Source organism: Pomacea canaliculata, linkage group LG2 (genome assembly GCF_003073045.1).
Source record: "Pomacea canaliculata isolate SZHN2017 linkage group LG2, ASM307304v1, whole genome shotgun sequence".
In the NCBI taxonomy this organism is placed as follows: Eukaryota; Metazoa; Mollusca; class Gastropoda; order Architaenioglossa; family Ampullariidae; genus Pomacea; species Pomacea canaliculata.
Genome location: NC_037591.1, coordinates 1,843,894 through 1,867,923, shown reverse-complemented (window position 1 = coordinate 1,867,923; position 24,030 = coordinate 1,843,894). Strand labels below are relative to the sequence as shown.

Here is a 24,030-nt window from a genome sequence, read left to right as displayed (position 1 = left end):
TTACTTCACAGATAAATACACAAAAGAGATCGTCATCAAGCTGCAAGAGTATTCGACTAGACATGAAAGAATAGAAATAAACCATTTTCAACATGCACCCTAAAAAATACGTTTCGGATCAAACAAAAGAAATACACGAGCGGTCAACTGGGAAAACACTAAGCTTATTTTAAACAGTTAGCGAATCTCTAAAACTTACGGTCGAAAAACTTTCAATGTGCGTGAATGTCTTTTTGTTGTCTTGAGATGTAAAAACATTGATTGAAATCTATATTTAGATACTAGGCTGCATTTCTACCTTTGTTGGATGTTGCAACGGGATGTACATTACTGTGTGACGTCACCAAACAAGACGATGTACTGTACAGAATAACAGAAAGTGTACAGAACCTCGTGTGCAAGATTTCCTTACAATACCTTGTGCTAGACGTTCAAGCTAGGGTCAGCTTTAACTGTACTGTTTTGCTGTTTAGCTGGCTAACTTTGTCATGTCGATAACTCTTCACACATTAATTAAATGTTGATTGCTGATTCATCGCTGACGACAGCACAGTACTAGAGGACCGAACTAATCTGTTCTAAATGATTAGGCCCTTTGATAAACATTTTTAAACATGGAAAATTCATAACAGTGAAGCATATGTATACCATTATGTAATCTTTGTTTTGAATGAGCTCAGTGTCACTTGATGAGAGATGTGGTACCCTTTTTAAACTTGCATTTTGACTTTATTGCCAATAATATCTGGTCTGTGAAGGTCACGTAAAAGTTGGGGGTTGAGCCTCTTGATAAGCTATTAAAAAACTTAAATCCCACCTTCTCTTCCTGGAAGGTGAGATAAAATACCAATTAACAGATAATGATTGGACCTTATATAACCGTCTGACTTTTGCCTGCTTACATAACACAACGTGAATTTTCAAGACAAGTCTGGTAAAAAATTGACTGAAACCATCGCAAGTTGTCAAAACTTATTGCTGCGCGCAGCTTATTCGTCTTGATTCCCGCAGGCAAGTGACAGATTTTTTAGGATGATATTATCGCGATTTTAAATTCCGTGAGCGGGTGTGTCAGTGTGTTAAGCCATTTTTGTACATTACTGGACAACATAGTGTTAGTCAAATGAAACATAGTAGATACTAGGCAAATAGAAGCCTGGTGTCCGTTATGTTTCATTTGACTTTCTCTAGTAGTTGTTGCTAGTAACTGTTGCTGCAACTTCAATTCTCAAGATTTTATTACCTAAACAGATTCAAATTAGACAATTATGTCACTACTCTAGCATACTTCATCCAAGCGATCATTGAAAATTTTAGATCATTGGCAGCTGATGATGGAGACGATAAAATGTTTAATGAATAACTTAAAATTCAGACCAAAATAATGTGTGAGGCAAATAGAGAAAACAACTTTAAAAAGCGCAGTTTTTACTATCTTGCTTTTATAACTCATTAGTAAATACCTTCATAGTCGTCGTTTTTTACCTGTGCTCTGCATACACAACCTCTATCCTTACCTTCGGTGTATTCTTCTATATAGACCCCACCTGACCCAGGGTACATTGATATTTCTCCTCCACTACCTTTCTACTAGGAACGGGGTACTACAGGTACACGTTTCTGAGTAAATTGCAAAACCCGATAACTGTTGGCCTGATGCCGAGTAAAGTTCGTTATCAGTCAGTTGCTGCTGTAGCTTCACTTTGTGATGCTTATCGTCTGCTTTGAGTGCGCTTGCCCCCAGGTAAAAATGAGGAACATTTAAAACATGTTATTGACACCTAGCTGTCGCTACTGTTAAAATTACTGTAATTAAGTGCATTGTTTTAAATATGAACTACAGGGCTACGATAGGTAACACTGTTTGGTCTTTGAATAACCTTGTGTTTGGTGTTGCAAACACTACATAGACATCTCATTAAGCTAATGTCATTCTGGAGAACAGCCAAGTGCACCAGTCATTTTACGTGATGAAAGATGAGAGTTTTGTGTACTGTTAATTTCGGAGAATGTTTCAGTCACAAATGAGGAGGTCGATTCTTACAGCAAAAGCATTAAGCACCAAAACATAAAGTCACAGCATTTCCGTCTCTGTGGTAGCTGTAATATCACTTGCTATCTTTTATTTATTTATTTTTTTTTTTTGCTGAGTAATTTACTAAAACTAATTTCACTCTTTACAGAAATTGCCCAACCTGACCTCACATTTGACCTCTTACCAGGATTTGGATGTTAGCTGTCGTAGGTTAGGAAGCTTGAAAAGCTAGTGAACCTTTAGAACTGAATCTTTCTACTGTCGCTCAACAGATAAAAACATGTTCTAGCTGATGTTTTCATTTTAGTGAAACTCGCGCCTGTCCCAACGACAGAATTCTCTTACCTGACTTCAGACCTGGTCTGTGTGTATGGCGCTCAGTTTGCACAAGATTTAACCAAGACTCCACTTGATCAGTCTTAAGACCGTGATAGTCCCGACAAACGAACTTAGTTGACAACTGTGCCATCAACTGCTCAAAACAAGACTCCATTGTCAGTGCTACAGTAGGGGTGAGTTAGCTAGAGGTCGATAGTGAGAGTATAACAATTCTGAGCGACAGCAACAAAAACAAAAATGAATTTACAAAAAGCAAAAAACATCGTGAGCTGTACCAGTAGCTTTCAGCAGATAAAAGTTTAAGTGGCTATAAGAGCAAGAAATGTTAGCAGTTGGCAGTACAGAGAAAGCAACATGCAAAACGCATAACCCAACCCCTCCTTGTGTCATGGACACATAAACCGTTATGCTGGGTGAGTTCGGGGGTGGGTGATGGGAGGCAGTGAGATGATGCCGGGGAAGTCTTCAAAATGTGACTTGCTATGAACTTGAGCTCACTAATAGTAGGAAACTAAAAAGAAACCTTATAGCGATGGTATGTATGGTGAATCTTTTATAAACCGTCTTTAAAAAAAAAAAACACGCACTGAACAATACTTTACAGAACTAAGATCTCGTCTTCTTAATAATGTAAAGTGATTACAGATTTGCAAATTTAAGGACGGCTCTGAGGGACTTATATTTTCAGCCTGCTCAAACCTTCACAGCTTATGTCAAAGTCATCACTGAACGAAGAGATCAAAGCTCTTCCGTCTAAAGATTTAATTTGTGATGGTGTCGTAAATTGATGCTCATCATCAATATATTTCATTTCAGAACTACATTATGGCTTTCTCCAAAGTCGACATTGTCAACACAATGGAAAAGTGTGATCGCGCACTACAAGGGCTCAAAAGAGAATCCTACCTGGCTGTTGACGGGGAAGGTGTAAACCTTAGCAAGACCGGTCCCTTAACCCTCCTGCAGGTAGGAACTAAGGACGGAGAGGTCTATTTATTTGATGTCTTCACTGAGCCAAGAATCCTTAAGACCGGAGGACTCAAGGCTATTCTGGAAAGTGAGACAATTGTGAAGGTGAGAGCTGAGTTTAGTGCATGTGTGCACCTGAGCTAGCTTTTGAGGTGTGACATTTAATGAGCAGTCAATCTATTCTTGACCTAAACCATATGTATTCATTATTCATTGTACTATTCTCCACGACAGTAACTCATGTTATTAAACGGGAACAGATTTCTAATTTTTTCTAAAATGGTCGTTGTAACATCGGAGAAACTATCATGAAAAAAGAACTTATTGTGTCAGCGGACGTGATTACTAAATAACAACGAACAATGTAAAGCGTGTCGATTTTCTAGATACTATGTTTACCAGGTTACATGAACATGATTCTAAAAAAGAAACGACATTTTTTCTGTCTTGTTTCACTCACCAGGTGATGCACTCCAGCAAGAACGACGCAACGGCGCTGTACTGGCAGTTCGGGGTGAAGCTGCACAACGTGTTTGACACGCAGGTCGCTCACATGGAGCTGCAGCGAGCGGAGGGACGACGACTTCCCAGCCGCATGAAGCTGACCGAGGTGTGTGGACTCTACTGCCCTCAGAAAGCCGACTTGCTGGAGGAGAAAGAGGATGTACAGGTAAGTCCTCTGTAAATCATTTGCATCAGCAAAAAAACCAGAGTTCCTCATCATTTTCAGCAAGCAGCAAAAGAATACATTTATCATTCCAGAATTTTCACTTTTCGAGAATGGAATCTCTCTGTTCCAGAGTATATTCAAAGCTTGCTGCTGCTTTGTTTCCCGTCATAAAATCTGTTGTCTTATTTACTCTTTTTCTTTCATGTCTAGATGCTTGGTCTAACCTTGTCAGAAATGTGCTAATCAGTAAAGTGTACTGATGTGCTAATAGATTCATAATTGTTTTCACAGACGCGTTGGTCTAAGAGGGAAGGAGAGTTCTGGGCCAAGCGTCCAATGACGCAGGAAATGATCGACTACGCAAGTCAGGATGTCCTGGTCCTCATACCAGAAATCTATATCACATTGAAGGGGTAACTGTTACTAGTGTTAGAACTCTATTGTAATTCGAAGAAAAGCGTGCGTGCGTGCGTGCGTGTGTGCGTGATGTGATTTCAGCCCATGTTTAGTGTTGGCAAAAGGTGATATTAAATGAGCAAGTATTTATTTATAAGATTTGAAGAATGACTTTTAAAGATATAAAAAGTTTAACAGAAATTGTTTATCAAATTTTATTGAGTAAGAGTAATAGAATGATAACGTGACTTAGAGATATTCAGAAAAAAATTAAATGCCTTATTTATACTTTATTAACCTGGATAATACAATAGCACAACTAAACAAAAACAAACACTTACACAAATATAACGTGTGTTTTAAATGAAACATTTTAAGCAAAGAACTATCCAGACTTTAACCTTGTTGCTCCTTAAGTGTGTTTAGCAGAAACTTGCTTTGTCCAACTCCAGGCTTGTTAATGAGAAAGGCCTGACTAGACAGGTGACCGAGCGAATCAGTCTAGAAATCGAGGCGGCGATGGACGAGGATGTGAGAAACAGGCTGAAAGAGGCCGCTGATGCCGTGGTTCTTGAGATTCTTCAAACCTTTGCGAGGACCACCAGGCCTCCAGACAGTCTGTCTGACATAATGGATGAGGTAAAATAAGTCAACTTTCAACTTCTTGAGATAACCACTTGCTGTCTGGCAAAGTGACTTTGAACACGTGCCTGTGGTCACATTGTCACTTTTCTCTCTTAAATAATGATTAAAAATAACTTTCATGGCATAAGCTTAAAAAGTATTAAAACTTCAACGTTCATTATATAAATACAGAATAAATGGACATTCTAAAAAAAGATAGTACGTCTTCGTCATTATCTGTTCATGAGAGTAATGATCATGTTTTACTCTGTTTCTTTACCTGAAAATTTAGTTCGTATATCTGAAACTTGAAGTTTTACCTGTATCTTCACCTAAAGTTTAAGGTCCGAGGTCTACCAGTTTTAGCTTCTATCTCACACAGGATGTTTTGAAAGCCATCATCCAGTTGAGGTGGAATCATCTGAAGAAAGAGGGACTACCGCGAAACATCAGAAGCTTGAAGGTTCAAAGCCTCACAGCCGAGGTCGAAGAAATAAATAAAGAGCTCCAGGAAAAGGTAAACTCGCCCAATATAAGAAAAACAACGTAGTATCCGTTTGGTGGAATAGATCATATGATTGTCACGTGACAGCTGTATTTAAAGACTAGGTCTATTTATGTTCCAATGATACTGAAAGAATTTTATCTTTCAAATTATCAATAGAGGTAAAGAAACCGCTGCGTCTAATCTGGTCTCCCCATGACAACTGCCAGCGGGCCGGCCACACTTAATTGGGTTTTGGTGATGTATGTATGTTATCCGTGGTCTCATGTTATATGAAAATTAAACTAACAATTCTCTACTAATGTATTATTTATTTTTAATAGAGCAGCAGATGAAGATCGAAGCACAATGCTCTAGACCTTCTAAAAGGTTAAATTGTTATTTCAGGGAGACAATACTGTTCCTAGCAGACACATGTACGACGTCCTCTTCAGAGGCATATGTCACTCGGGAGATGAGGCTCTTAAGCAGCTGGGAAAAGGAATCGGAAGTCGACTGGACAAAATCTTACTGAAAGACATGGAGAGGAAGTACACCAGACAAACTCCCATCCAACACATCGCGGACTTTGAGAAACGCGTCCTAGACAGATGCCTGCATCCGTTAGGAGAAAATGACCCCACCGTGACCCCAGTGTTGCTGCGCCTGTACTGGCTGCTGCAGGAAGAGAGCATCGACTCAAGCATGCAGCAGTTCAATGATAACCCATCCACTTTCCGGATCAACCCAGGCTACGTGAAAAAGCTTCGATTCTTCCTCAGTGGAAAGGGCGTTCCCTCTCGACTGAAGACGAAGGCTCAAAGCTTCCTGAAAGATTTGGAAGCCGCGGGACTAGTCGTCAGGCCGCCCCGTCGCAGGAATTTTCATTATGACGACGAATAATACTGAGCAGCGAAGAAAAGACATCTTAAACTGACTCATCATATCTTTAATTATCAAGCTGAAACGACGCACCTGTTACTATGAAACTGAGACGGCATACCTGTGTCCCTACCACTAAGACTACAGTTACGACTGAAACTACGAACATCTCTCAGACAACAACCACAACCCTGATTGCAGCCTGATGGCAGATTAAAGCCTTTATGCTTTAAGAGTGACTGTAAAATGAAGATTTTATAAATAAAGACTCTTACACTTGTATTTCGTTTAACACGCATGGTTATATGTGAAAAAAAAAGAGAATAATTTCTAAAGCACGCCTGTAATAAGGTGGTTCTAGATTATTCTGTGCTAGATTTGACATACTTGTTCATGCGCTTGTAGGTACCAAGTTTGAGGTTTCTCGTTTGATGACGAATTTTATTATTCTAACAGGAGGAAATTGCCTGCAAAATTGCTAACTTCTATCTGGTCTGCGAAGCGAGTGTGATTCATCTTGGTCGTTGTGCTGCACATAACAAATACCCATCATCATCATCAATCATCATCATTCATCATCCACACAATAGTCCAACACTTTTACCCAAATTGAACCACCAAAACAAAACATAAACAATATCAAGGAGAGCAGATCCTCTCAGCCTGCTAGGCGAAGGGACAAAACTCTCTCATAATAATAATAATAGTAATAAGCAAGAAAAATAAATAAAATAAAACTGTCACCGTTTTACTAAAAAAAAAGTTCATAAAGGGAAGATCCTTCATACATACCTACGGCCATAGGCTCAACGTTGATGGATGATGTTGTCGGGATCGGTTGCTGGGAGGAAGCAGCAATAACTGTGTCTGGCTGGGAGGGAGCATCAGAAACTGTCTTTCTTTCTTTGGCTTACTCTCTTTAAACGGTTACCCATCGCCCTGTCAAGGGTTCAGCATCTTTCTAACGACCTTGGGAGGGCTTTTTATTTTGGTCTTGAGAAACATTGTACCTACACATGAATACCAAAACTAAATACAAGTTTCAAAATACATCAGAAACAGCAACAGTGCAATGCTAAGTTAATAGTGGGTGCCTATGGCGAGATATGACATTCAAAAACGAATTTTTCTTACCTGTATAAGAAATATAAACAATCCTTATATTGTGCAGGAGAATTCAGGAATGACTACACGAAACCGGAAGTATGGCCGATGTATACGATGCATCCTGGTATATAGAACAAAAAAAACTAAGAGAGAGAGAAAAGGTCCTCATAACTATACGTACTTTAAAGAAATTGGGAGAATAGATTTTAATAAAAATACCTTTTCACATAAGGCAATTATATTTTATCACAATCCTTATACGTGTATTGTGCACGAGAATCCAGGAATGACAACACGAAACCGGAAGTATGACCTATGTATCAATGCATCCTGGTATATAGAACACAAAAAAAAAAAAAATAAGAGAGAGAGAAAAGGTCCTCATAACTATACGTACTTTCAAGAAATTGGGAGAATAGATTTTAATAAAAATACAATTATATCTTATGACAACACAATTTTTTTTATTGAGAGAATAGATTTTAATAAAAATACTTTTTCACATAAGGCAATTATATCTTATGATAACAATTTTTTTTACCAATCTCAATTTCTTCTATATATCTATGAATTCGACTATGCGAAACAGAATTGACGATGTCTGTGCTGTATCGATCCATTAATACAACACGGCATATTGGATATAAATATAGTTAAAAAGGTGCGTTTCTATTGGTTGTAACTTCGAGCGTAACGGGATTGCACCACGCGGTAGGGCTCATTCGATGAAGATGAGTGAGGCGACGATGCTTAACTCCGTATACAGTCAGCTTCGTCATGAGCAGGGCAATAAGGTGTATGAAAAGTCTATTCTGCTGTTTACAACTGCGACCCATCAACAATCTGGTCTAAGAACAGGATATTTTCTTTCGAGCAACAAGTCTGCCATTCCATTATCTTATTTATCGAGTGTTCCTTGCAAAGCGCCACGAACGTGCCCAGAGGAGTGGGATATGGCGCTACACTCTTATGTTGTTGCTTTCATCATCATCATCATCATCTAGATAGATGCGACAACAGAATCCACGTCTTGCATCTGTCAACCATCATCGGTATTATGAAAGACTTGGACAGATTGCAATTCGTAGTAAACCTGATGTTATGGTTGCGCCACACCCTGTCTCTTCAAGCCATTGCAGCTGCTGATGCTTCTGTGGGCTATTCTTGGAGCTATCAGACTCTGGTATAGAGCAGTGAGGGCCTTTGTTGTTTCATCCCCACCTGTTTAGGCAGCTCTGCTTGGACGTGGTCAACGCCTGGCAACTTTTCTCTCTTCAGACTACGTACAGCTCTTTCAACCTCTTCTCTTAGGACTGGTAGGTCTGAAGGTTTGCTGGTTCTAGTCTGGTTGTTTAAAGATGTTTTCATCTGTCTTCAACTGGAAATTGTGCAGATCTTTGTAATTTTCAGTCCACAGGTTAAGTACAGCGGTGTTTTCTCTGAGAAAGTGACCATTGATGTCACTGATGTCTTAATGACTAAGATCTTGTGATGATCTGTTTTAGTGAGTCTTTAGTAGGGTTTTTTTGGTCACCTAATAAAAATATCAGCTTTTTGGAAAAGCAACGTTTAAAGTGTGATGTATGATTTTGCAAAGGGCAAGGAAGATGGACACACACTGTATTTTCATCACACCAACATTCTATACTGTCGTGGAAAGTGACATGTTACAACAGAGCATGTAACTGTGGTGGAAGATGGGACGGTTGGAGCTGCTACATTGTTTTGTCGTCATTAATTTTGGAACTTGGAACACTCTGGGGGCCCCCCACATTTTTATATTTTAAGTTATCTGTGTTAAAAAAAACCTTGGAACAAATATTTTACCCTTTTTAGTACATTTCAAAGGAGTTTTTTTATTTAACTTATTTACAGTGTCTGTAGTGCAGGAAGCTGGCATACAGCATGGAAAAGAAGGATTTAATACATTCTATCTGCCAATGGGTTTCCTGCATTTACTCAGAGCAGTCCTGGTCTAATACTGACTTAATATTTCTTTTAGTTTCCTTGTTTCCTTCACCTGCTTGTTAAGTTTGTACTGCTTATGATCAGTTCAGAACATGCTATTACCCCCCATAACACTGATAATGATAGATCTCCCTTCTAATTGAACAAATAACTTTTTAAATACAAAATTTCCCACTATGGTTTACACTTCTAAAGTCTCATGTTCTAGGCCCTGTGGACCAAAGTCACAACCAAAATGTCTTCTTCACTTTCGAAACATATAAAGTTACAAATCTTTCGTCCTTGGAACTCGGTCCGTCGGTTATTGCATTTGCAATAAATTCTTTCAAGTAACTCAGTGGTACTACACGCGGGGGAATTCTTCAACAAACGAGGGTTACTCTCCCTTTTCGTTACCTTGACACCAGAGGAGAGTCCATCCGCCCTGAATCTTACTCGCGGAAGGTAGTCCGCTGGTACCCTGGCACCTGATACTCGACGATTCCATACCAATCTTCCAATGAACCTACGAATGATAACTTCAGCAGTCTCCACTGACGGCAGCTGGGGGCCGGTGGGTTTGCTGACTGGGTTAGGGGGAGACCATTTCTCGATATAAGAAGGCGCCTAGATCTACACTTGATCTTCTCAGACTGTTTCAGCGTCTCTCGCCGATGTCCTGCACATCTGGGTCGCAGTAGCTCCCTTTTCTCCTAAATGATTCCTAACAAATCCATCTGTATTAATTCTCTATAAATAAAATTCCTGGTCTTTCTCTTCACACTCCATTGTCTATCGCACTAGTTATCTTGGCGAACTACACCTGTGATCAATTCACTGATTCCGCCACTCATTGGATTGTTAACAATGCCAAAAATAATACACAAAAATAGTCTAGAATAAGTAACGAATAGGGTTTGCAAATGTTACCTTGGCTACGCAAGAAATTACTTCTTGAACGCTGAGTGCTAAGACTCTTCGCATAACTCCGCGTCATGCAACTGAAATGTCCGCCGAAGTCGTCTGCGGCTTTTAGCTTCACTAGAGTGATCTCCCCTTGCCCAATGTTTATCTCGACTTCCGCGCTTTACTTCTTAATTATATACACACACATACTCACCTAAACTGCATTCCTGACAACCACTGTAGTCTTCGTGCATTTTACTGTATTTTACTGGATAAGCCATGAATTTATCTCTGAATTATTTCTAGAAACAGGTGTGAGGTGTATATCAGGTCGTGTCATATAGCTCGACGTTCATAACTCGGACAAAAAAAACAAACAAACAAAAAAACAAAAACAAAAACAAAACAAAAAAACAAAAAAACAAAAACAAAAACAAAAAAAGTGTGCCAACGGGAAGTGCGGGAAAACCTGGAAGACTTTTTGATTATCCAAGACATAGTGGCACCGTTCATTTTAGCAGATGGCAAAATGTCAAGTAAACGTGAAAATAGCGCACCACCTGCCTATGCCTGTAAAAGTCCATTCCATGGCAATACACCACTTGTTGCATCTTCACATTCTCGGGTGAACACAAGAATAAATAAACGAGGGAGCAGGGGTATTAAGTGCAGAAGGAAGTGTCTCCATCCACCTCTTCTTAGAAAACGAGAAAACGAAAGTCAGTGGCTCTGCCTCATCAAAAGACATTGCTTGTCGTCAGTAGAACAGGCGTCGGCACGATTGCAGCTTGTTTCTTGGGGTGACTTGCTCGTAAAAAAGACCATCAAATTAAGATAACATTTAATTAAATTAACATTTGTCAACGTTTGTAGGGCAGTCAACAGTGACGCGGCCATTTTTGCCAGCGATCAGTCGTGTCGCCATTTTGACAGTCAGTCTGCCGGTAACTTTTTGTGGTTTTACTTAAACAGGTAAGTGAAATATATTTTCTACATAACTAGTTAATTTCTAAGGGTTCCTTTTATCTTTAATCGTGGATAAAAGCACATGAGCTAGATTACTGTTTTTTCCTTATTGGTTTCAGTAGTTCATTCTACTATCTTCCTTTATTTGGCTTAGACACTAAAAGAAAAAAAAAACAAAGTTGAACTTGTAAACCTTGACGATTTAATCAGGTTAAAAATGCTTAATAAAGCTTGGTGCATTTATCTCCCAATAATCCAAGAGGCTGCGGCCCTCTGCTCCTTGAGGAGTAGTAAGGAATAAACTAAACTAACTAACACAAGAGGCCTTTTGAATTTTGTTTCCTCTTCTATTTTTCTGTGTTTGCTTTTCCGTGTATTTTTATAAAGGCTTTCACGGTTTAGCAATCGCTTATTAACTGTGCTTGCCAAAAATGAAGCAGAAGAAAAACGACAAAAGTTTTTGTTCTCATGTTAATGAAAACCTACCTTGCAACTTGCTGTGGCCATCTAGGACCAAATATGTGTTATGATTGTACTGAAAATAGTTATAATGTTCAGTGAATTAAGACATTTGCAGTCAACATATTAGAGTCTACTTTTAGCATTTTCCGTAGAAATGTCCGAGACATCTATGTGTTCTTTTAGGAGACATGACTAGTGTGACAGTGGTGTCGGAGGAGTTATCAATCACCTGTAACAATTGGTTGTGGAGGGGAGAAAATGTTACACTGTAACTTCATCGCACGTGTGAACCCACGACCTTCATAATCCACACCTCACAGAGAAGATATTTTTAGTGACAATTTATTCTCACAGTTCCAACAAAAACAGCTGTTTGCATATCATATCAAGTTCCTGATGCGATATAAAATGAATGGTTCCTAGAAAGATGACTAATTGGTCATGCAGTGCCTAGTTACCAGTTTATGCGCCCTTGACCGATAACATGTTTACTGTTTTGACAAAGTTCAAGATATTTTTGTCGAAGTAAATAAGAAGGTTCGTTTTATATGCTGCCATTTATGTAATAATCCCGGGTTCAGGTTCACGCTCACATGTCATGGCGCCGCGGTTCACCCCGGTTCACTGTGTTTTGGCATCTTGCCATCCACTAGCATTGGCTGCCTGAACACTCAGTGGGAGCCATGCCATGTTTCTATTATCTACTTTCAGTCTTCCCCTTTCCAGGTAGCAAATGTATCGACGCAGTTTCCAGATGTTTACAGTTGAGCGGTTAGTGGTGCAGTGGTTCAAGCGCTTGTCACCAACAGTGTGCAGACTGGGTGGAGTGGGTTTAAAACAGCAGAGAAACTTAAGATCATGTCTCAGATGATAACATAGACAAAACCTTGACCAAGCTGCTAAACTAAAATAAATTAAAGACATTTCCGAAGTTTTATTTATGCCCTTTATGAACGCTACATAAGATAGTGAAATATCCTGTTGTTTACAGCACAGTGTTGAATATTGTATATTCTCAATACTAGTGCTCCAGCTTGGCAGTTGACAGTTGTAGCAAACGCCCGCTGAAATTGGATAAACCTCAGCACGAAAATATCTTTGTCTCATTTACATGACAATCAATAAAGTAAAGAAATAACAATAACAACGCAATAGCGATCAATGGGTAAGGACGGGTGGAGGTATCGACCAGCTCACCGAGAAGAGAAAGTGGCGGGTGTGGTGTGCTGTGTCGCGTTTACATTTAAAATCAGGAAACAGAGATACAGAAAGAAGTGAGAAGGCCAAGGTATTTCCAATCCTTGAAACTCCAATACCCAATCATAATACCCCAATTTCAAGATCAATACCCGATTCCAAATATTCCCACAACAAAACAATATGTTCCAAACTTTTTAAGGCAGGGAGGAGTTGGTTTAAAGCAGATCGTTGTATGCATTGAGCATGGAGACCTGGACGGCTCGGGTTACAACAGCTTGAAAAAAAGGTAATTAAGGTAAAGGCCAAGGCCGCCATAACCTGGGTGTAAGGTGAGCAGGAACTGCAGTCAGGACCAGAGAAGCAGTGACAAGGTTAGTGTCCCGTTTATGGAGGACAATATAGGGACGTGAAGAAAAATAATTTTTCAAGTACTCGAGCTCCTTGATCAGAAATAAGGTAACACATTCCGAGAACAAAGGATAAAATTTTTGCAATAAGAGTTGTGATAAAACTAAAACTTATTCCACTTAAAGAATATTTTGGCTTTTTATAATCTAGCTTGTTATGTTGCTTCTGTCCATCTCCTGGTGGATAACCTCCAGATCATTGTTAGACCGATTGGTACATCACAGATACATTTTTTCCAGACTCACCACATCATGGCTACCCGCCAGCCTCAAATTGTCAACTCACTAACAGACTGTGAACGGGCACTACAAGACCTCAAAAGAGAACCGTACCTGGCTGTTGATGGAGAAGGTGTACACCTCAGCAAGACCGGTCCTTTAACCCTCCTGCAGATAGGAACTAAAGAAGGACAGGTCTATCTCTTTGATGTCCTCACTGAGCCACGAATGCTAAAGACAGGTGGACTGAAATCAATTCTGGAAAGTGATACCATCGTCAAGGTGAGAGTCGTGGGTTTAAAGGAGTAGCAGATTTTTTTTGCCACAATATTTTGTACTTTTTCTGATTTATAGCTGAAGAAACTTAGTGAAGAATTGTATAACAACTTTGATGTTTTAAAAGAAATATAAACGTAATTTTTAGATGAAGTCAGGGTAAATCTATCTCAGTCAATTATTTTTTGTAGTGAATTTTTGTGGCTTCTTCCTCCCCAGGTGATACATTCCAGCACGAATGACGCCGAGGCGCTGTACTGGCAGTTCGGGTTGAAGCTGCACAACGTGTTTGACACGCAGCTGGCTCACATGGAGCTGCAGCGAGCCGAGGGACGACGTTACCCCAGCCGCATGAAGCTGGCCGAGGCGTGTGAAGTCTACTGCCCTCAGAAAGCCGCCCTCTTACAGGAGAAAGAACAAGTACAGGTGAGTCAAGTTGTCTTTTGCTTCTTGTTGACAATCTGTTGAGGTACACATTCTCTCTTACCTTGACCCCGATAGTTTCCTATCGAGCGAACAGAATGAATGAGTAGAGTTTACTATCCCTCTCATCTGGCTATACCATTATCCCTAAGAGTTCTTTACAAATCCATGAGGTTTTCTGCCCTCCGTATACGTATTTCCAAAACTAACTTGCTTTCTTTCATCTGTCCAGAGATTTTTCTTTTCTTTTTTTTTTCTTATTTTTTTATCCCTTAATATCCCTTTTTCGGCCTGCGGGCCATATCCATTTCGGACAGCCGTGTCGCGGGCCACTTCACCGCAAAAATACAAAAAGGAAAAACAAATAGAGCAGATACCATTTTTTTTTAGAAACAAGTTGTACTTACCATTAATTATGTAGTAATTAGTAAGATATTTGAAGTTGTTTTCCCAAAACCAACTTCTGAATGTCCGGCCTCATCGTAGAGACAACAAGTTGGAGCACTGAATCGAAATGTTCGTCCATCGAAAAAAAGATTGAGAGACGCCCCTACGTGGGGATAAATACTTCTTCTTCCTTTTTTTTTTTTTTTTTTTCGTTTTTTTTAAGGTCTTCTTTTATTACTAACATGCCGATTTCCTGCACTGTGGGCAGAAGTTTCGCGGGCCGGATGGCACCGCGTCGCGGGCCGGATATGGCCCGCGGGCCGTAGGTTGTGCATCCGTGCCTTAATATATCAGCTGTAACTTGTTCAGTTGTTTGTGTCTTTCTTCTTGTGTTCTTTACATAAAATATATTTATTATCTCCAAGCTAAGATCTTTTTGATTCGATGTTGCATTTAATCTTGGTTGACCGAGGCAGTTGTCGAAACTTTTGTGTTTCATGAAATAAAAAAACCAAACACTTTTCTGTGGTCATCGTCTAAAACAGACACAGTGGAGCAAGCTTGAAGGCAGTTTTTGGGCAAAGCGACCGTTAACACCAGAAATGATCAAGTACGCCAGTCATGATGTGCTGGTCCTCATTCCGGAAGTGTATTCGGCGATGAAGAGGTAACTTTCACATAACATAAAGAGCAAGAAAACCTTCAGTTCACTGATAGAAATAAAGCCTTTATCATAATACCTTTGGCAGAAATCTCTCAAATCTCTTTGTAAGAAACTTGTATTTCAGAAAACAAAGAAGCATATTTACATAGTCCCTATCCAATCCATTTCTATTCTTCCTAGTCAAAGAGAGTCAAAATTTATTTAATCACTTTAAGTCAAAAGGAAGTATATGTGAAAGTTTACAAACATGGCTCTGTAGCTGTTTGTTTGTTAGTGCATTTCCATAGCCCGACCTTCACTCTCTAGTCTAGTTTGTCTACCTTCAGCCTAGCTTATCCACTTCTAGCTTACCTTGTCCATCTTCAGGCTAGTTTTGGTCTCTATCCTGATTTATCTACCTCTAGCCTACTTTTTTCTGTCTGTAACCTAGTTCCCCATCTCCGTACTACTTTGCCCATGTCTACACTACTTTGCGCCTATTCTAGCCGAGGTTCTCTCTGTCTAGTCTAGTTTGTCTATCTGTAACCTAGTTCCCCATCTCCATACTACTTTGCCCATGTCTACACTACTTTGCCCCTTTTCTAGCCGAGGTTCTCTCTGTCTAGCCTAGTGGAGTCCAAGGGCCTGACAAGGCAGCTGAACGAACGAACTCGTGAAGACATTGAGGCTACAATGGACAAGCAAGTGAAGGACAGAATGGAGAAAAACGAACAAGCCTTGGTTCTTCAGATTCTTCGGGATTTTGCAAAGACCTCCCGCCCTCCAGATCGACTGTCGGACATCAAAGATGAGGTGAGCTAAGGGAGGCAATTATCGAAAACAGTGAATGTGACCTGTGGATTTAAAATATTCGGAGGTCACGAGACCTCTACTCTAAACAAGAGTTTTCAGCAACCATACTGCCATCTTCCACAACCGTGGCACACTCCACACCCAGAGAAACCAGATCTTGCTCTCTCTTCTGCTCCGCAACTATTTGTCATTCCCAAGCCCCGCACACTCAGTACAGTAGATACTATCTGTTTGGTTTTTCACTTTGAGAAATTGCTTTCTATTATCGTACAGTGTTGTTTTCTAACTGAATATTATACCAAAGTTAGAACAACAACGCTCACAAGAAAATTTTTAAAATCGTCGTGCCATACGAGAATACAACAGGCTACGTTTTGTTCCTTATTTACACAGCTTTTGTAGCTTTCTCTTCTTCAGTTGTCTTTTGACTTGCAGCTGGAAATTTGTAGTTGTAGTAGTATCAGTGGTAGTAGTAGAGGTGACGATGGTAGTGGTGTCAGCAGTAACAACAACCATTGTCCATTTTGGCGCACACGACTGTCACGGAGGTCGCATCAAAAGAATGCTTATGTACGAATACTGTTTGTGATCCTTTTTCACCCAATAATGCTTTGATCTTGATTTAGGGCATTATTTTGTTCTTTATTAACGCAATATTGTTTGGTCTTTGTTACGCAGGATGTATTAATCGCAATCTCCAAGTTGCCATGTGACAGCACGAAGGTGGAGGGTTTGCCGAGTAATATCCAGAGCCTCAAGATTCAAAGCCTCAGAAGCAAGGTCGAGGAAGTAGAGAAGGAACTAAATGAAAAGGTAACTGTGCATCTTTTATGATTGTTTGGTGTGAGACCTGTCCTTTTATAAAACAAGTTTTTGGAGTCTAACTGCACATACTAGACTGGACGCCATTGGCAACGCAAACCACTCTAAATGTGCGTTTCGCTCAGTCATCTCCGACATATCAGTGTCTACATTCTATAATATCGCAGTGAAAACAAAATGGTTCCTCGACTGAATTTAAAGATTCGTAGACTGTAACGATTTTACATTTATTTGAAACAACAGCGTTCTTTTCTGTATTATCAACATTTGTACAAAAAAAATTTGGTACATCTCTACTGTTAATGTTGAAGTTACTCTAACATTTCTGTTGCACTCAGAATTTTGAAGAAGAACTTATTTTTAAGAATGTCATTAGCTAACAGCTGACAAAACCTCCTGATAACCAGCTGATTATAAGCTAAAAACTGATAACCAGCTGAGAACAAGCGCGAATGTTAGGTCTGTCATTATTCTGATTTCTGCTCTATACAAGAGGTCTTAGCAGCCATGCTACAAAAACATTTAGCAACAAAATATGGACTTGTAAACTAGAGCCCAATGGGTTCCCAGAGTCTACTGTACTCAGGTTGACGGTCCTGCAATGACAAAACTTTACACTTGGAATGACGAGCCTGTGAGAAGTATGTCATTTGCCTCACTATCACTTGACGGTTGCAGGGAGAACACATTGCCCCTGGAAGCCACATGTTTGGGCTCCTGAATGTCATCATACGTCACTCGGGAGACTTCGTACTGAAGGACCTGGCACAAAAAATTCAAAACCGATTAGATGCAATCGCACTTCGAGACATGGAGAAGAAGTATGACAGGCAGACACCCATCCAGCACGTGGCGGAGTTCGAGAAACGACTTCTGAGTCGATGCCTGCGTCCTAAGGGGGAGAACGACCCCACGGTGAACCCTGTGGTGCTGCGCCTGTACTGGCTGCACCAGGAGGAGAGCGTGGACACCAGCGTGCAGCAGTCAACCGAGAACCCAGGCGCTTTCCAGATCAACGAAGGCTACACTAAGAAGCTTCGTTTCTATCTCAGTTCACCGGAAGTGCCCTTTAGATTGAAAGCGAAGGCCAAGAACTTTCTGGAGCGCCTGCAGGCAGTGGGTAAAGTTCAAAGGCCACCACCTCGGAGGGGAAGGGCCACGAGGCGCTTTAATGTGCGCGACTACGATGATGACGACGACTATTACGATGATACATTTAGGGACTAATATGAGACCGTTGATTATCTCGATAACGACGATTACTTTTAAAATGACGATGTTACATGAATGTAACACTGGCGTTACACTACATCACAAACCTGGTTATCTCGAGGACCACGACGATGACTATTTCTGTGACAGCGAGTAACCACCATCACAGTAACAATTTGAATATGACGAAGTTGACTGTGACTGTGAAACTGGCTGTAGACCTATATCACTGTAAAGACTGTAACTCTATACTATATTACAGTATAGATTGACTCTATACTAATATCACAGTGGAGACTGGCTCTATACCAATATCACAGTATAGATTGACTCTATACCAATATCACAGTATAGACTGTCTATATACCAATATCACAGTATAGACTGGCTCTATACCAATATCACAGTATAGATTGCCTCTATACCAATATCACAGTATAGACTGCCTATAAACCAATATCACAGTATAGATTGACTCTATACCAATATCACAGTATAGACTGTCTCTATACCAATATCACAGTATAGATTGACTCTATACCAATATAACAGTATAGACTGACTCTATACCAATATCACAGTGTAGACTGTCAATATACCAATATCACAGTGTAGACTGTCTATATACCAATATCACAGTATAGACTGTCGCTGTTCTGTTGTTGTTGTTATTATTATTATTAGACATTATGTGTTGCTCATTGAGAGATAAGTATGAAATCTTGTGTCCAACGTGAACCTTTGATCCAAACGCATCTTGAAGTAATATCTCTGTGTAGATTACAAAGATATAACTAAGCCTGTCTAGCCTTTCACTAACAACTATTTCCAAAGATAACAAATTTGCATACTAATGTAAATAACAGATTTTTATTTTCAAACCATATTGTGAAATTCTTCTATTAAAAGTTTTTAATTCGTTTGTATTTGTTTCGTGTAGCTATCAAATTAGCAGTGGTTGAGGGAGAAATGTGGGAAAGATAAAAAGATGCCACAATCTTCTCAAGCAGGCAGGTTGGGAGGCCAACACATAAGTAGCTGTAGAATTTCTGCTAGGAGCAGACCAATCACAAATCTCAGCTTTTTGTAGAATGCAGTAGTGAACAAGGTCTGAGTAGGATGTGTCTGACTCGGTGAAGCTCGAGGAAAAGACAGACTGCATATACGTGGTTCTGAAGAGTTGTGCATCTTGATCATACCAATATTCTTCCCTGTCTTGAAAAATGATATTTTTAAGCCGAAACACTTGCACAAATGGAGGAGCATGAAAGACGCAGGAAATAAAGAATTATATGAAACTCATGAGCACAAATAAAGAAACAAGGGTACAGGGAAGTGAACACGAAAACTGAACACTAAACAGAAGGTAAGAGAGGGGGAGATAAGTAAACACTCAACCTACAGAAAAAGTAAGAGAGACGAGGTCCGACAATACTGAAATGTATTTCTGGCAGCAGTCGACCTTTAACCTGACATTTATGCCTGCGTCATTGATATCATCCAAAGAAACTAGTATGATGATAGCCACAAAGCCCGGGATCTAGTCAGTGACCTATGCGCACCAATCCCATTGTTTCCTTCACCATGAAAAATTGTAATAGTAGATTGTCTGTGTCACGTGACCAAACGCTTCTGATGTCAACAAGCGGAAGGATGAATGCACATGAGCTGTAGTCACTCGAAGTCACGTGATCAGTCGTCATAGCCGCAACTGAGACCTCGGAATGCATTATCCAAAAACGTTGGTAATGGTGACCCTTTCAGCATTTTAAAACATCTAGCACCAAGCACAAACTATAAGTTTTAAAAAAAGTGTGCAAAAGTTGACTGCTACGAAATAATTTATCTGACACAGGAACAATCACAAATACGTCTCTGGCCTCGATTTGAGGTGTGACTTAATAACGAATGACTTCTGAAATTGTGTGTTTCTAACGTGTGCTACTTACTCTGAGTTAATTGTACAAAGGTCGACATTGAAATAGAAGTCTCTCCACCTCACTTCACGTAGTAATATCAAATAAGGACACTTTACCTGAGGATGAAACATCACTAAAAATAATCCAGCGCCTTGTCCGGAGTATCGGTTACTTGTATCGTCTGCTTGACCGAGAAGCACATGAAGGAGATCGTCTGCAAACTATCAGAGGAGTATCCGACCATCCATGAGCTACTGGAAAGAAAACAAATCTTCACTACGCACCCTCAAAAAAATAAATTTCAGATCAAACAAAATTCATGAGTGGTCAACTGGGAAAGCAATGAGCATCGATTTATTTTTAAAAAGTCAGAGAAAATATAAAATAATGACAAAAGATGTACATGCCTTTTCATTGTCTTGAGACATGTCAAAATATTATGTTTAAAGTACATTTCTGTTAGGAACGGGGGTTGTCACCCTTGTCTGTGTTGGAAGGCAGGGATTGTCGCCCTTAACTGTGCGCTAGTAGGAACGCATGACAATAAGTGCATGAGTGAGCGAAAGGTTCACTGAACCCCTGGGGTACAGACTGTATCGTCGTCAGCCTGGTGTGTTGGTCCAGTCAACCCCAGCGGCCCCAGACTATAGTATTCAAGGGAGATTATTCGGGGGAGTGTATAAGTAGGTGTAAGTGTTATCGTTCCTGGACTTCACCGAAAGTGAGAAAGTTGGTCATTCTGTTTGCATTGAGATACCGATCTGCGATCTGCGATATTAGGGCACCAGCCACGGTTACCATTTGAGAAACTGAATGGCTTACAAAACTGAAAACATTTGGAACTACTGAAGTAACTTTTGTTTACAGAGACTGGAGGACTGGAAGGTAGAGAGTCGCTTATGGCAATGATGTGTTATTTATGGTTTGTAGCCATTTACATGTATTGATTTGAGTTAGGTGAAAATTTCCTCCCTCACCTAAAATCAACACAAGCTCCTAGATAATGAAGAATTGTAAGCCCACTTACCGGTCTTTGTAATCTGTTGTAAGAAAGAACACGTGGTGGACGCAGTGTTGTCTGTGACTCGTGTGTTGTCCTCAACAATTTCTTGTTATGAGTTACCTGTCTCGCATTTCGTTAAGAAGGATGATATTATGGCAAAAGAAAGATCAGTAAATATCGAGTTCATGACTGACCTCTGACCAAAGAGGATCCTCTTTGTTCTGACGTCTAGTCCCTAAGGAAAATAGTCCCAGGTACAAATGCTCTTTGGTCTTTGCCAGCAAGCTGATTCTCCTCTATTATTCACATATTAATATATTTATACAATTTATTAACTCTTTGTAAACTAAGCGGGAGATTGTCCACCCGCTTATTTTTGGAAACAGAGAAATGTAAAATCATCTTCACTGTGTTAGAGACCTTCTTGAAATCAGATGACAATCAACCTGTCCCTGAGTTTGTCGTGATGTACAAAAGGTGGTAACAGGAGTGAGCTGGGTTTTGCATTTTGCAAGCAGTGCCCTACACACAGTGAACCACTTCAGTTCAGGCTCTTTAAAGCTTACTTTCCTTTCATTTATAGGAAGCTACCAATGTTTTGTGCTTTTCGTAAGTTTATTTTTGTTTGTGTTGCTGTCGCTAGTGTTTTATTTTCACAATCTCACTATATCTCACTAGCTAACTCACTCCTACAGTGGCACTGACAATGGCACTTGTTTTGATGAGCCACTGACATTATCAGATAAGTGCACTTGTCGGGAATGGGTTAATGGTGAGATAGCAGTGAAAAGTCTCTCTAGGGTTTTGTGCGAACAGCTCCATACACTCAGACCAGAGCTGAAGCCAGGTAATAGAAAATCTTGATAATCGTGTGAGTGACAGTTGGAGTCACTTCTAATGGTTCTTAAAGTTTCTTAGCCTCTGAAAGCGAATATTTAGAGCCTGGTAAGAGGTCAGGCGCTAACATTATGAAGCCAATGTTACACAAACTGAAACAATGACTGACTTTATAGTTTGGTGCTTGACGATGTTTTAACAGTGGACCTCAGACGCCATCCTACTTACAAACGAGTTACATTCCAAAAATTAAAAAAAATGTTTGTCACGTGCATTGTTTTTTAGTCGGTATTTTGCCATTTTAATAAAAACACTGTAATAATAAAACTTGTATTACCTTCTAATATAAATTTGAGTCTGTATATGAGAAGTGGTATCTCTTGCCGACGTGCGCGTGCGCACTGAGAGACTTTCCAGTCATCTGAGATGGTGACACCACCGAGTGTTATCGAATGACACCTCGGGGTAGAGGCCGTTGGGGGTAGACGTTGGAGGTACTGCTCCGGGTGGGTGGTCGCAAGGCGGAAAAAAGCTCGCAACTCAATATTTGGACTCATGAAAGCATTGCAATAAATTATTTAACTACACGGCGTCTGTTCATTTGTCCGAAAGTTCGCAGTTGGGTGGCGTCTGTACTTGCCAGAACTAAGACCCTTTCTTCTCAATATTGGAAAGTAATTAAATATTTGTAGCTTGATAGACTGGCTTGAGTGACACTCGTATGTTGGTGATGATGACCATTTCCACCTATTAACACGTTGCAACATGCAGGAGCCACTGGGGACAATTTTGAAAGGTTGCGACACGTTTCACCTGGCACAGTGCCAAACATAACACATACCTCGGTGATCTCGATCTCTGACAAGTCCTTGACAATGAACCACCCTTTGCAAAATATTTTTATTCTCCACTTCTGCTACTATACTATGAGCTACATCGACATTATTTGAAATAAAATTCACTTTAATTCAGTGTTAGTAGTAACACTCTACCTGCGCATGAAATTGCTATAAAAGTTAAATTGAGTATTTCTATGGAAGATACTGCAAAATTACTCTGAACTGCCTCAAAAGACATGTAGTTAACGAACTCTCGCTGGTGATCTGTCTTTTCTCTGAATTTTCTTTCCTTGAAACAGACGGGAGGCCATGCAAGAGGAAAATTCCAGGAAAAAGATCGACTTCGCCCCCAAGCTTCTCGGAATCAGTTCATCAGACAGCAACATGCCAAGGACATTTTACTGCCGAGAATGTACCGCAACAGAAGAATTAATCCATAACACGTCATCGGCCGACTAACATATCACTGCTGACGACACTATTATCACACTTATCGTCATTGTGTCTGCTTCACCGGCGGCACACAAAGTACAGGTGACAACTTACTCACCTCATTCAAGTCCCAACAGGATCTGACTGTCCATGACAATTTGGAAAGCAAGCAGCCTGCAGAATGTTCCAGACCAAACCAAACAAATAATACAAGTAGCCAACTGGTAAAATACTCGACATCACCCTATTAAGTTATAAACAAATCATCAGAACTTACAATTAATAATAAAAGACTTATAAAATACATTCGTAAGTCCTTTTGATGTTGGTAGGCATGTAAAATATTATGCTTAAAGCAAGTATTCGTCAAATCTGAGTTATTTGGCCGATTTAAAGCGGAAAGGAGAGTAAAGTTTTGTGAGAAGAATGCAGTTACAAATGTTTGCGAGTGTGAGTGTACATCTACATACATCTACGCTCGCGGCACTCTTCTATCCTTTTTCACACAAATGTCCCGCTAACGTTGAACACAAATTTAATGTTTAAAAAAAAGCAATGGAATTCGAAAAAAAAACCCAATTGGTCTGTCTACCGTCCGTAGAAAGGGAATAATTCCCCCGGCCTTTGACACCCCGCTGGTCAGGTAATGCGATAAGAGCAGTCACATGATTGTGTCCACACCCACACACGCACTGTCCGTACACAAGTCCCGAACAGACGATCACACAGTTGTATCCAAGACGGTGAATCGTTGGCATGGATGTTCCCAGGACTGTTGATCGGTGAGTTGTATCCAAGGCATCGAGCTGTG

At 40.0% G+C, this 24,030-nt stretch overlaps 2 protein-coding genes and 1 long non-coding RNA gene across 3 annotated transcripts; 2 read left to right on the top strand and 1 right to left on the bottom strand.

Moving 5' to 3' along the window:
• Positions 1-3,199: 3,199 nt before the first annotated feature.
• LOC112557403 lies at positions 3,200-6,420 on the top strand. The gene is made up of 5 exons (XM_025227225.1): positions 3,200-3,448; positions 3,807-4,013; positions 4,305-4,426; positions 4,862-5,048; positions 5,926-6,420. The coding sequence occupies exons 1-5, from the start codon at positions 3,200-3,202 to the stop codon at positions 6,418-6,420; spliced, it is 1,260 nt and encodes a 419-aa protein (XP_025083010.1).
• Positions 6,421-7,345: 925 nt separating this feature from the next.
• Positions 7,346-8,030, bottom strand: LOC112558207. The gene is made up of 3 exons (XR_003098092.1): positions 7,726-8,030; positions 7,534-7,649; positions 7,346-7,409 (listed from the first exon to the last, which is right to left on the bottom strand). It is a non-coding gene; the product is annotated as an uncharacterized LOC112558207 (long non-coding RNA).
• A 2,761-nt stretch (positions 8,031-10,791) lies between these two features.
• Positions 10,792-18,796, top strand: LOC112558066 (ribonuclease D-like). The gene is made up of 7 exons (XM_025228254.1): positions 10,792-11,331; positions 13,635-13,895; positions 14,109-14,315; positions 15,245-15,366; positions 15,969-16,155; positions 16,834-16,968; positions 17,656-18,796. Exons 2-7 carry the CDS (start codon positions 13,647-13,649, stop codon positions 18,202-18,204), a joined length of 1,449 nt encoding a protein of 482 aa, XP_025084039.1. The 5' UTR covers positions 10,792-11,331; positions 13,635-13,646; the 3' UTR covers positions 18,205-18,796.
• The last annotated feature ends 5,234 nt before the right edge of the window (positions 18,797-24,030 follow it).

Excerpts from the sequence above, each read along its gene's own strand:
- LOC112557403 (XM_025227225.1), top strand. The coding sequence starts at position 3,200 with ATGGCTTTCTCCAAAGTCGACATTGTCAACACAATGGAAAAGTGTGAT. Across the intron at positions 3,449-3,806 it reads AAAGTGAGACAATTGTGAAG|GTGATGCACTCCAGCAAGAA; the intron begins GTGAGAGCTGAG and ends TTCACTCACCAG. Across the intron at positions 4,014-4,304 it reads AGGAGAAAGAGGATGTACAG|ACGCGTTGGTCTAAGAGGGA; the intron begins GTAAGTCCTCTG and ends TTGTTTTCACAG.
- LOC112558066 (XM_025228254.1), top strand. The coding sequence starts at position 13,647 with ATGGCTACCCGCCAGCCTCAAATTGTCAACTCACTAACAGACTGTGAA. Across the intron at positions 15,367-15,968 it reads GTGTATTCGGCGATGAAGAG|CCTAGTGGAGTCCAAGGGCC; the intron begins GTAACTTTCACA and ends CTCTCTGTCTAG. Across the intron at positions 16,969-17,655 it reads AGAAGGAACTAAATGAAAAG|GGAGAACACATTGCCCCTGG; the intron begins GTAACTGTGCAT and ends TGACGGTTGCAG.